The 13,802-nt window shown below is 42.5% G+C and overlaps 1 protein-coding gene across 5 annotated transcripts in view; it reads left to right on the top strand.

The window, feature by feature from the left end:
* LOC122817661 (calcium homeostasis endoplasmic reticulum protein-like) overlaps nucleotides 1-13,802 on the top strand; it is a gene marked incomplete in the record, with an annotated part of 1,194,300 nt that overhangs the window by 424,123 nt on the left and 756,375 nt on the right. For 3 of the 5 annotated variants that reach the window (XM_044090726.1, XM_044090725.1, XM_044090724.1), the window contains 1 exon segment: nucleotides 12,173-12,235. In XM_044090726.1, coding sequence (XP_043946661.1) covers nucleotides 12,173-12,235 — 63 coding nt within the window. 5 annotated transcript variants of the gene reach the window in all.

The raw sequence follows: 13,802 nt of genomic DNA, 5'->3' as shown, positions 1-13,802 counted from the left end.
TTGTACTTTATTTAATCAGCGCACTATCTGTCATCGGTACATTTTTGCTTCTAAATATTTCAGTTCTCAGTTTAATTATCCAGAAATGTCGTCGGTTAGCCATCTGACTACCGGGATTCCGAAAAAACAGAAAGCTAGAGACAGAGTCAGGCCGTTGAGATCCAAAACTGCCGATGACGCTTCTCCTAAGCCAGTCACCAGTTTGCCGGTACTCAGTGAGTCGCTTTCGCAGCCCCTGATACCCGCTACTTCTGATTCGCAGGCCTCTACTGTGACCCATTCGGGGTCCGGTATGCCGTGAGAGGCTTCACCTATGGAACCCGCGGATGTCTGTACCTTGGATGGGTCCGGAGCCACTGTGCAGGCACCGGCTTCTGAGGGTGTATTCAGGCCTACAGACTTGCATATTAAATCAAATCCACCTTCATTACTAAGGCCTAAATCTCGATCTAGGTCTACAAAAATGATGCCCAGACCACATGTTCAGGCCCCTATGCCTAAAAAACAAATGATCAAAATGGCAGAAGATCTTATTACTCTAATCAGGGGTAGTCAACCCCCCCAAGAGGCCTAGGGCTGAGCTTGATTATGATTCTTCTGATCCGGTTTCTGTTTCTTCTGATTCTTCTAATGACCTGGATTTGTCCATACCTACTTATGAGGATTCTGATGCAGAGGATTCCATTCCCTCTGCTTCCCCTTCTGAGGATTTTTCTTTTGGGCAAGCTTTACATACCTTAAGGGAGCATTTCCACTGGGAAAGTCAGGAATTTTCTGATTCAAAAAAGAGGCTTAGGGATTTCCTTCTTCTACCTCAGCATAGGCCCTTGGCTGTGTACCTCCTGTACTAGAAATTGTTGATGTGTTTTCGGAATCCACTATGGCCCCTGATTCCCTGCCTCTGGCTCCTAGTAAAACTGACCGATGCTACAGGGTTCCTGAGTCCCACAAGTTCCTTTTCAAAAATCCTGTTTCAGATCCAGAAACCATTTCTCAGGGGCCCAAGGGCATTAAGGCTTCTACTGCTAAAATCCTACCCCTTCTGATAGAGACTCCAGGGTGCTGGCTAGATGGGGTAAGAAGGTTTATACTTCTGCAACCTTGGCAATCGGGGCTTTAAGCTGCCAATTTCATGTGTTAAAATATCAACAGCATATTATTGGACTGCTTAAAAACAGAAAATGATGTTGATTCCTGTCTGTGTGGAAAATAAAGATTTACAGGATTTATTGCATTCTGCTGAACAAGTTAGAAAACATACTTTGCAATGTGGTTTTGATTCTTTAGAGGCCTCCTGCAGGGCTGCTGTTACTGGGTCTGTGCTTAGAAGGCATGCTTGGCTTAAAGAGCAATCTTTGCCTGATTATGTTAAAGCAAAATTGTTGGCTGCTCCTTTAAATCAGGACTGTCTGTTTGGCAATAAGGCTGAAGAAATTCTAAAAAAGATGGAAGATAAAGCTAAATCTATGCAAACTGTTAAATATTTCTTACAAGTGCAACCTCCAAAATTTAGTAGGCACTGGCCTACTAAGAACTTGTATTTTCCAGCTCTTTCCATATCCTCTCAAGCCAAACCCAGACACACCAAAAGCACCAGGTTTCAGTCCCAGGGGACTATCAGAACTAAGCAATGGGGGGGGGGCCTCCACTTCCAAATCTGGAAATAACAAGACACCCTGTGGTAAACAGTCTCAATGACTTCCTTTTAAAATTACCAAGCATTTACCTTTTAGCTGCCCCTTTGGGGGGGGAGGGGGAAGATTGCTCTTCATGCAAAGAACTGATAACTCATAACCCAGGATAATTTAGTTTTAAATAGTGTCCCAGGGATACAGATTTCATTTCCACACATTGCCAACACCAAACGGGTGGCCAGACCTGCCCCCAAGTCAGTGGGTAGAGGCTCAAAAACAAGTATTTTCCCTCTTAAACATGGGGGTTATTCAACCAGTACATCAGAAGAGGAAAAGAGACAAGGTTTCTATTCCAGGCTCTTTCTGGTACCCAGAAAAGACAAATCATGGCGTCCAATTCTGGACCCGTCTACTCTAAGCACCTTTCTGGACATTCCAAAATTCAAGATGCTGACTCTTCACCAGTTACTTCCTGTGCTAGGCAAAGATGCCTGGCTGGCAATTCTAGATTTAAAAGAAGCATACCTGCACATCCCAAACAGTGAATCTTGCAGAAGATACCTACACTTCAAAGCAGGCTACTTGCATTATCAGTTCTATGCACTGCCCTTTGGCTTGTCTACTGAGCCCAGGGTATTCACAAAGTTCCTGGCTCCAGTTATTGCATTTTTCAGGCAAAGAAATATTCAAATATATCCATACCTGGACGATTGTATAGTTCATACAGAAAACCAGGACATACTTCTAAATCATCTGGCATTTGTAAAACGGGTTTTAACTTGCCTGGGGTACACCATAAACGAAAAGAAATTACAACTGGTACCCTCTCAACAGATTACATTCCTGGGTGCAAGCTTGATTACAACTGCCCAGATGGTTTTCCTCATGCCAGAGAAGCAAATTCATTTGGTAACTTACTTCAAACATGTGGCCACAAAAACCCTGCTATCTGCAAGACAAATACTGCAAGCCTTGGGGTTCATGGCCTCCAGCATTCTTCAAATTCCATATGCAAGACTGCATAAGAGGAAACTACAGTGGTACTTAAAGTCTATGGAGTCAACATTGTCACAGCCTGGAAGCAATGATTCCTATAATACCTTGCCTACACCTGGAATTCCTGTGGTGGGCAGAGGCCTGCCAGCAAAACAAGGGACTGCCATTCACACTACCCCTTGCCCCCCAAACTCTAACTACAGATGCATCAGACTATGCATGGGGGGCTCACCTGGCAGGGAAGTGCATTGAGGGCAAATGGAACCCAAATCAAATGCACCTACATATCAGTCAAAAAGAAATGTTAGCTGTACAGAATGCTCTGACAGCCTTCAAGGGCTACATTCATCCAGGACGACTGATGGTAAAGATGGACAACACCACGGTTATGTGGTACATAAACAAGCAGGGGGGGGTATACATTCTTACCCTCTATGCAGACTAGCCATGGCATTGTGGAACACAGCCTTGAGCTACCAAGTGCACCTATAAGCTTAATTTCTGCCAGGAAAATTGAATACACTGGCAGATGGACTAAGCAGAAATCTCATGGACCCACACGTGTGGAAACCGGAAACACGGATTTTCAACATGTTGACAAGCAAATGGGGAAGCCCAGACATAGATCTATTTGCCTCTCCCCAGAACTACTAGTTGGACAAGTTTTGCACAAGGACTCCCCACAAAGAAGCCTGGAAAGTGGATGCCCTGTCCTTCAGCTGGAAAAACCTATCAGTCTACGCCATTTCCCCCTCTGCCTCTGCTCTCCAAAGTTCTGCTAAAGGTCAAACAGGACAAACCAAGAATGATTTTCATTGCTCCAGACTGGCCATGCCAACACTGGTACCCACTCCTGCGCAGTGTGTCGCAAATATCTCCATGGCATCTGCCTCAGACCCCTTCCTTGCTGTCTCAGTAAGAGAACCAAATTCTGCACCCTCAGGTTCCAACATTCAACCTTGCAGCCTGGCTAATCACTTAAACCCACCCTTATCATCCCTCAGCAAACCTGTGATGGATCTGTGATGGATGTTATCTTGGAGGCGAAAAGACCTAGTACTAGAAAATCTTATGCTGACAAATGGAAAAGATTCTCTGCCTGGAACCAATCTTTAGGGATGAGCACAGCAGCACCCAATTTACCTCAGATTTTGCAATACTTAACTGAGATGCTTCACAAGGGCCTGTCTTTTTCCTCTATTAAAATCCACACTTCAGCTATTTCAGCTCACTATGACACAGAACCACCCCTCTTCTCTCATCCCCTGGTCAAGCAGTATCTCAGAGGGGCAAAGAACTTGAGACCACCCAGGAGAGCTCCTACCCCTGCCTGGGACCTTAACTTTGTTTTGGAGAAGCTCACTCAACCTCCTTTCAAGCCAGCTTCTACTGCAGACTTAAAATTTCTTTCTTGGAAAACAGCCTTCCTTTTAGCAATCACTTCAGCTAGAAGGATATCTGAATTACAGGCCCTTATGGCAGTGTAGCCTTTCATAATCTTTCATGTGGACAAAATATCTCTGAGGACCAATCCATCCTTCATGCTCAAGGTGGTTTCCAGTGTGGCTGCTGTTCAGTCCATTCATTTGCCAACCTTCTTTCCCAATCCACAGAACAAAGGGGAACAGATTCTGCATTCCTTGGATGTGCACAGACAACTTAGATTCTACTTGGGCAGGACTAAATCTTGAAGAAAATCTGAACAATTGCTGGTAGCATTTGTAGCTGGGGCAGAGGTGAAGGCTATTTAAAAACAAACCATTTCTAAGTGGATAAGCCATTGCATTCATTTCTGCTATAAGCATCATGGAAAACCTATCCCCAAGGGGATCGGATCTCACTCCACCAGGGCTGCATCTACTTCTGCAGTTTTTCTCAGAGGTGTTCCTACCAGGGATATTCTAGAAGCTGCTACCTGGAGTTCTGTACATACTTTCACCAAGCATTACCATTTGCCAATTTTCTCCAAATCCAGAGCTGGTTTTGCCACTGCTGTCTTGCAGGGCTTTATAGCTGGCCCTAATGCTGTATAAACTCCTCCTCCCAACCATAGCTTTGGGAATCTACCCAAATGTAATGACTGCAACAGTGAAACACGAAGAACATAGTACAGTTGTGTACACTTACCATAAATGTAGATGTTAGAGTGTATTCACTGTTGCAGTCCTGGTTACCCTCCCTCCAGCCCCCTACCTACTTCTGGCTATACCTCTACTTTCCTTTACTATGCTTAAAAGCCTTTTTGGTGTATTTGCTTTTGGTTGGAGGTATATTTTTGTGTGTTTAATTTTATTTACTCCCCGTTTGGGGGTACCTGACAGCTGGGGCAAGAAAAACTAATGTAATGGTGTCTACTGGATGTTTTATACCCCTGACGTCATGGAAGAAGGGACAGCAACCGACGCAGGACCCAAGACTTTGTTAATGAGGCCGACTGAGGGCAACCTGCCAGCAGATTACCAAAATGTAATGACTGCAACAGTGAATACACTGGAACGTCTACATTTATGGTAAGTGTACACAACTGTACTTTACTAGGCTAATGGCCTTGGGGCCATTCCAAGCCTAGCCCTAGAGATGTGGCTTTCGCCACCCCATGTAGTGGTACGAAGGTGTGTAGGATAAATTTAGAATACTGTGCCTTTGTCTAGTAGTGACACATTGAAGACCCCCTTACTTATTAAAATTAGTTTACTGTGCCTCTGTTAAGTTGCGACACAGGGGTGACCCCCGGGGTAAACCTACGATCTCCCATCCACTCGTCAAGATTTCTGTTGAAGAGAGTCAGTGAGGGGCTCTGCCTAACATGGACTGGGATTTTGTTCCAGAGTATGGGAAGCCTCTGAGTTATGAATCTGTCCCTCCAGCATGTTCTATTCATGTTTGTACTGAGGTTTAAATCTTTGGCTCTCGTGGTTCTTATGGATTTTGATTTTTTGAGGTGGAGCATGTCCATCAATTCCTGGTTGGACATGGCCTTGTACATCAAGCACAAATCACCTCTGAGCAGGCGGTATGCTACTGAATAGAGCTGGAGTTTCTTTAGCCTGGCAGCATATGACATATATTGGAGACCCTTGATCCTGTTGGTGAGGTACTTCTGGGGTCTCTCCAGCTGTTGTAAGTGCCGGGTGAGGTACATACCAAATGGGGCATTGTACTCAATTATGGGCCTGATAAGGGAGGAGTACAGGGGCACGATGACCTCCTTTGATCTGGATGTGAACCCCTTCATGATAAGGTGGGCAAGGTAGAAAGTCTTTCTAACCACTTTGGCAACATGGGTGTCAAATGAGAGGTCACTATCAACTTGGGTCCCCAGGTCTCTGATTACTTTTTCGGTACTCAGTGGGTTACTGTCTATGTGATAATTTGTGGGTATTTTGTTTTTCCCAAAGGGGATGACTATACATTTCTTGGCATTCAGTTTAAGGCCGTGATTCCGGCACCAGTTGTCCGTTTCGGTGAGGCCTTTCTGTAGGATGTATATGTCAGCTGGTGTATCGACTATGGTGCCTAGTTTGCAGTCATCTGCGAACTTTGTCAGCCACAACCCTCCCATGTTTGCTTTCACATCTGAGAAGTAAATGCCGAACATGCGGGGTCCCAGGACAGAGCCCTGTGGGACACCACTTGTGACTGGCTTTGAGTCTGACATGGCTCCTGCAATCTTGACTTTATGGGTTCTGTTCTTTAGCCAGTTTGCAATCCATCTTGTGACATATGGATTTACATTTAAGCTGTTTAGCTTCTCTATGATCCCCGAGTGGGGTATTGTGTCGAAGGCTTTAGCCAAGTCCAGGTAGGCTGTATGGACTGCCTTGCCCTCATCAATGGCTCTAGTGACTGTTTAGAAAAAGTCAACCAGGTTCAAAAGGCAGGATCTGCCCTTTACAAAGCCGAACTGGGTGGGATCAAGTGTCTGTAGGTCCCCAATGTCGTTGTTTATGAGTTCCATAATAATTCTTTCCATAGCTTTGCAAACCAGGCTGGTCAAGCTTATGGGGCGGTAGTTCCCAGGGTCTATAGTGGAGCCTCCCTTGTGGAGTGGGACCACTGTTGCCGTACGCCAGTGTTCAGGTACATATCCTGTAGTAAGGCTAAGGTTAAATAATATTTTTATATGCGGGTTTAGCTCCTCTTGGAGTTCACGTATCACGCAGGTGGGGATACCATCAGGACCCATAGATGCTGTGTTTTTTGCTTTGCTGAGGGCGGTTCTCACCTGGACATCAGAGATGACAGGGAGGTTACATTCAGCTGGGATGAGTATTTCTTCTTTTGGAGGTGAGGGAGGGGAGAAATTTGCACTGAACCTGTCTGCTAGAATGTTGGCAATATTTGTGGGTTCGGTAAATTTTTTGTCGTTGTGTACTAACTCTGAGCATATCTGTGTGTTTCCGCCCAGGTTTCTAACATAACTGAAGAATGCCTTGTGGCTATCTTTAGTGTCCTTGGCGATTTTTCTCTCAAAGTTGGCCTTGGATATTTTTATGAGAGAACGTAGCTTTCTACTAGTGCTGATCAGAGATGCCTTCCCTTTATGGGATTTTGCTCTGTCTTGCAGTAGCTTCCTTCTTTTGTTATACAATTTGTTTATGGCTGGGGTCCACCAGACAGGATGCTTTCCTTTGGTGGAGAGGGTCTTGGTTTTATTTGGGATAGCACGATCCATGCATTCCTGGAGATGTATGTAGAAAGCATTTGTGTAGGATTCACCATTGTGGGATGTGGTTTCCATTGGCCCTGTGGGCTTAAATGATATCATCTCAGTCTTGAGAAGTGTAAAGTTGGCTTTTGAGAAGTTTCTCACTGTAGTCTTTTGTGCTGGGGGTGGAGGTGGTAAATGTATATCCAGGGTGATTAGTTTGTGGTCAGATCTCACCAGTGAGGGCAATACTTCCGGTGTGGAGCATTTTGTCCCCATGTTTGTGATGATCAGGTCTAGTATATTATCCCCCCTTGTGGGAGAGGTGACTAGCTGTTCCATTGCATTTGAGTTTATGAATTCCAAGAACCTTTGGGCTAGGGTGTTAGGGCTAGAATAGTGCACCCAGTCTATGTTAGGGTAGTTGAAGTCTCCCAATATGATGGTATTTGGTGAGACATTCATATCTTCCAATGTCTTCAGGAAGGCTGAGTGGGGTTCTTGAAATTGGGAGGGTAGTCTGTAACATGCAACCAGTTGTATAGCAGTTTTGCCTACGGTTAGCTGCACCTGGATGGTCTCCGATGCTTCATGAGTTGCCACTAACCTAGAGGTGTGGGTATCCTTGATGAATATGGACACTCCTCCTCCCTTTGTGGTTCGACCCAGGTTTTGGGGCCGAAAAGCATGATATGAGGTAAAGCCTGGTAGCGCTGGGGTGCTCTCAGGAGCCTTGAACCAGGTCTCGGTTACAGCGCAGACATCGATGTTCTCCATACTGAGGAGTGCTTTGAGAGCCTGCATCTTGAGATTTAGACTTCTGGCGTTGAGCAGCATTACCCTTAATTTTTTTCCATTTTTGTTTTCTAAGGAGGTGGTTTCGTCTTTTGAGCCTTGCCTAATAAAGGCACTATGGGGGTGACAAGAGCCTTAGCCAATATCCGGAAGCCCAGTGGTGACAGGTGCAAGCCGTCCCTTGCGAAGCAGCGTGGCTTGTCCAGCATGTCATCCCAAACAGACATTGGATCCCCCTAGGAATGACACCAGTAATTGAGCCAATTATTAAAGCTGATCATCTTGTCTTTGTATTGTGGCATCATTCCTGGTGAGGGCAGGATGCTGCTCAGGGTCAGGGTCATACCAGCCTGGGCTACATAATCAGAGAGCTCCTCTATGTCTCTTTTCATGTAGTCCAAGGAGGTACGTCTCAGGTCATTCACGCCAGCATGGACAATGACGGAGTCATATTTGTACGTGCTTTTGAGTGACCTGAGTGCGTGTGTTATATGGCGGATCCTAGCCCCCGATAGGCAGCTTACCGTTACCCTGTCCTTGCTCAGCCTGGTAAGTGGGACGTCAATGTGTCTGACTAAAGAGTCACCTATCACTAGTGTATCAGGCATAGTGTTTGGCCTTAAGGGCTGTGATTTATTGACACACCGATTTATTGAAGTATGTGTTGCATGTGTTATGTTTTTGAGGTGGTGGATTTTTGGGCGTCTGCTTTGGGAGCCTCTGTTGTTTTGGTAAGTTTTTTAATAGAGTCTCCGAGTATGTTTTTATGTTATTATGTGCTTGATTTGCAGTTGGGGTAGGTCTGTGTGTGACTGGGTTTGCGAGTACATGAAATAAACGGACAGTCTGGCTGTTGAAAAATTATAAGAGTTGCAAAGAGGAACCCTGGTGAAAAGGTTCATGCTTAAGTTCAATGACTAAGAATTTTTGTTTTTGATGCATGTTTAATCTACTTCCCTTTGTGGCGGCTGGCAATTCCTGCCATTAACTGACTTCTAGCATTTACTATTCATAACACAGGTGTCATCTCTTAGGCTCTGATACATGTGGGTTCCTGTGTTTAGTAACCTATATTAACGGTTTACCAGCGAATATTGATAACATTTATTTTGAGATTGGTTAGGGCGAAATATATCTAGACATGGTTGTTTTAGCTCATGTAGACAGTCAGTTAAAACTTTTACCTTCTTCCTTCTCAGAAAAGGCAGAGTCAGTCACTTCCTACCTGTTGGAGGAGGAGGATGGAAAAAAAATATTTTTATCTGAAGAATTTCCCTTATAAGATTTACTCTGATTGGGAAGCATACATCTCAGTCTTACCAAATTCCTCAGAATTTCTCACTTTTGAGGCAAAAATAATGGGGTGCTATGAATTCGTGAGTGGCCCTTAAAATTGCAATTTTTTTCAACAATGCTGATGTCATCACACATTGCCAGCGTATCCCAATGTGCAGGGGCGTGCATAATGACATCAGCATCGTGAGACTGTGTCTGAACTCTGACTTGCCTGTGAGAGCTTTAAAAAAAAAAAAAGGGAAAAGTTGTTTGACTACAGGCCCATCCACAACTTATGGCACATGACTTTTTTTTCTTAAATGTTGACCGTTAAGTTTCTGCACCACTTCAGTCTTTGATGTGCCGCTGCAGATTGTACAAATTAACACAGTAACCTGGGAGATCACTTTCCTGAACCATGACAGAAATGGACTCGGTGCATTTAATTGTGGGGTTGTGGTTCTGAGCATCTCTTAGGAGCTGAGCAATTTACATATTAGGCAGTAAGACAGACCATCTCCATTTGCTTAAGCTATTACCTAAAACAGAAATTTTTGTGTTCTATGCTTAGTGACATGAGTGCTGCCATGAAAATCTCACCGTCTTTTCAAGAACTAATCCTATTAAGAATTATACATACTTTCTGCACAGTTTTGTGTATAGCCATGGCATAATGTTTTGGAGTGGTATGCATTTCTTAAATTCTTGTGGTAGCAGCATAGCTCTCAATTGCTTACCTTAAGAATCAGGCACAAAGCCAAAAATAATTGGGCGACATTTGATATCCATACTGCTGATTTAAAACATTGAGAAAATAAGGGGACTTTGAATGCCATGTATTTTCCAAGGTAAAATAAGTCTGTGGCTTTAATTAAAATCAGTTGTTGACTGTATTAATTCACTATGTTTTGGAAAGGACTCGTAGCTTTTAGAAAGATCAGAACAAAGTTTGGCCCATAGCTGACCCTGTCATATGCTGCACTTCATCATGACGGTAGGAGGACGTCACTTAAGGCATTTATTTGAGTTCTGTCTTTATGCAATATTGCATTGGGGGTTTGAAGCAGGTCTCCACATGAACATATTACACAAGATATCTTGTAAAGATTTCTTAATATCTGAAAGTGGCAGTTGATGCATTGTAGGACCTAATGTTTGTTTAGTAGAGTAGAACTGTGTGTGCTAGAAAGTTTAGAAGTGCAATGCTGTTACTTGTAAATTATTTTGTGTTCATGTAGTCGGCAGACGAGTGTTTTCTTTTCTGAAGCATTTTGTGTGGCTCTTTGACTATTAACGATGGTGTTACTAACAACTTCACTAGGAATAAGATGCAGAACCTCAGCCTGTAACTACATTACACCCTGTGTACTCACTGAGCCCAGACACTATACTCCCCATATCCCACTCAGATGAAGCACTTTGGCTGCGTTCCTGTTCTCCTCAGAGGGTTTGATTCTTTCCAAAGGCTTAAACCACCTAAGCTGCTCGATCTCTTGCAAATGTTGCAGTTGCCAGACATCCAACTAGCCACCCAAGTCGGGTGTCCGCTTTGTGATTGCAGGAGATGTTTGAGGTTTGTTAATTGGGCAGCAGAGTTTCAAAACATCATTTCCTGTACCCTCACAGTTTCTACAAAGCGGGTGTGGGCGTTAACTTTTTATGTATTCGTTTCCTTATTTTTGACTGTGGCCCTTATAATAAATTTTGACTGACCTTGTTAAATCAGTTTTTGTTTTACAAATATGTTGGGTGAAATGTTGACAATGAGAGGACACTTTTTTGACTCAGACTTTCTGTAAAAAAAATGGTACTGCTAATATTTTCATGTTGAAGGGGAAAAAAAAGTTGAGTGAAGTTTTAAGTATGTCAATAAAGAAATCTAGGGAGCAGGAGCATACAATTATAAAACTCTGAAAAGTTTGCCATGAGTGTTTTGTAAAATTATTTTTCCCTTTTTGATTTTTTGCACTTCATTCTTTAATTTAGCCAAGTTTGGTGTCATGCCTAGTAATGCAGTTGTTTTCTGCAAGTCTGTAGATGGTTGAGAGTTTTCTGTTTTTAGTTTGGTTTTATGCTCTTAACTTTATTTTCATTTGGCAGCATATCTCTGTTTCTCAGAGCAAGAAATGTGGATAAAGCCAAAAATAATACTGGGACAAAGGCCCAAAAATAGGGATAAATTTTAAATATTGCTCCTGTAAACTCAAAATAGTTGCTAGAATAACAAGTTTTGCAGTATTATGTATTTGAGAGATATGAAGTCTTAAATTCAAATGTTATTTTTGTTTAGTGACTTCAGTCTTCATGTTGGTACCCCACAATTCTGCTAGAGTGCGTGGGGTTATACAATTATGTATGCACATTTTATGTTAATCAGCTTTTTGATTTTTGGCCTGTTGTACCCATCTTTCATGGGCCTTTGTCCAGATTTTTGATGTTTCCAGGTTGAGAGGCATGTTGAGAAGTCATGGGGGTTTCAGAATCCAACAACTCTCCGAGGAATCTGTCCTTTTCTGCCAGCTTTTGGCCAAGTTTATGAATTTAAATTCTGATGTATGCAGATAGTTTGTCAGCTATGAAAGATCAGACAAGGGGATGATGCCTTTGTTAATTCTCTCTTTTCGGGGTATTACAAATATGATTTTACAAAGCTGAGGTTCTCAGAATTTGTTGCTGGGAAAGAGAGAAGAAATGTGTTGAACATCTAGGGCAGACCCAGTTTGTATTTCTGTTTTAAAGATGTCCTCTGCTATAAAAGTAAACCAGAAAGTTATACAAGAAGACTGATATTGAAAAATTATGTATATATATATATGTTTTCCAGGTAAATGGAGTGATCCGGAAATGACTCATTTCAACCATGACTTAGGTCAAAGAAAAGAAAAAGGTAATTTATAAAGATAAACTTGAGTAATGCTTAAGGGTGAAGGATGTAAATGCATATGTAAGCAAAGGAAAAAAGAATAAAAATCTAACTGAAGTTGTCAAAACATTATTTAAAAATGCAGGTTATTTTAGTTTTGCTTGAAAAAGATTAAATGAAAAATGTAAAATACATAACTGCAGAGAATTGAAAATTAGCTCTAAGCAATCATACCTGACAAGGGTGGGCATTATAGAGAAGTAACCAACCTTCCAGGGTCATTCGAAGCCAAGTTGATAGAGGACCTCATCTCTGAAAGATGTAGTATTTCTTTTTATCGCCTGCTGTGAAGGTCAGGGCCACACTTAGAAAGCAGCATGTGTGGTTGCATTTTTGAGTGCATCTTTTTGTGTTGTTTTTCTTTCTCCTTTTTTTTTTTTTTTTGTAAATGTTTTCTGCGTATTTTGAGAAAGAAATCCTTTTTTCAATGAGTTACCATGTTCTAACATTAGGCATGCAGATGTTTTTATTAAACCATGCATCCACAACCCCTTTTCCCACTTGTGCACATGGGGTCGGGGTGTCACTTCAACAGAGACGATCACCTAGAGCCAATGCCCACACCACTGGGTGGCTAGCCCTGCTGTAGAGATGTTTTTATTAAACATTAGCATTGTTTTATTTAAAGTAGTATTTGCTAGATAGCTTTAACAATGCAAGACATATGCATTTAATTGTAGTGTTGACAGAATGTGGTGTTCTGCTAGCCTGCATTGTTATTTTTGTTGCTTTTTCTTCAGTTTTGCCAGGTATTTTATTTTTATTGATGGCATCTCCCTGCCTGTCAGTATTCCATCGTTCCAGAGCACAGTGGCAGGCAAATTGAGAAAGGCCACACTCATCGGCCCTACATGGATGCTGGGTCCCCAAGTTTTTTTTTGTTTTTTTTTTCCTAATGCAAATTTGGGGATTCCAGTGGTGAACCTCTTTGCTGCAGACAAAAGATAAAAATTGTCACTTCAGAAGTTTTATTCCAGCTTTCATTGTAGAAGGATGTTGGTAGTGAATGCCTGCTATATCTCTGTAGAAAAGGGCTTTCTCTATACCCCTAATGCCTCTGTTCCCCAAAATTCTTCAGCATATCAGAATAGATAAGGCCATGGCTTTTCTTACATATCTTAGGGCAGGCATGGTTCTAATGTTAGAGGAATCAGAAGGATGCAGTGCTGTGAGATCAAACACAAAACAGAAGGGTTGTAATGCAGATTGATAGCTCGTCTCTTCTCAGCCTGAGTCATTTCACAAAGCAGTTTTTAGATGAAGTGCTCTGTAATCTGCAGGAAACCAGAAGACATAGCTCTGAGAAGTCTTTATTTGAAAAACTGGACAAGATTATGGTGGCTTGCTTCCAGGGGAATAATCTCCACAGAAACAATTGAGCTTGATGTCCTACTCTGTCTTGCTGAGCTCTTTTGAATGGAGCTTTTTGTATGCCTCTTTTTATGTGCATCTTTATCCATTTCTTGAACCATGGATCTTTCTTGACCTCACACTGTATGAGCATAAAGTTCTTGAAAGACGTGTTGTACTT

The sequence above is a fragment of the Protopterus annectens genome, chromosome 13.part0 (genome assembly GCF_019279795.1).
Source record: "Protopterus annectens isolate FY-2018-M chromosome 13.part0, PAN1.0, whole genome shotgun sequence".
Classification (NCBI taxonomy): domain Eukaryota; kingdom Metazoa; phylum Chordata; order Ceratodontiformes; family Protopteridae; genus Protopterus; species Protopterus annectens.
The sequence above is the reverse complement of the archived record's forward strand: the minus strand, read 5'-3'. Positions and strand labels throughout refer to the sequence as shown.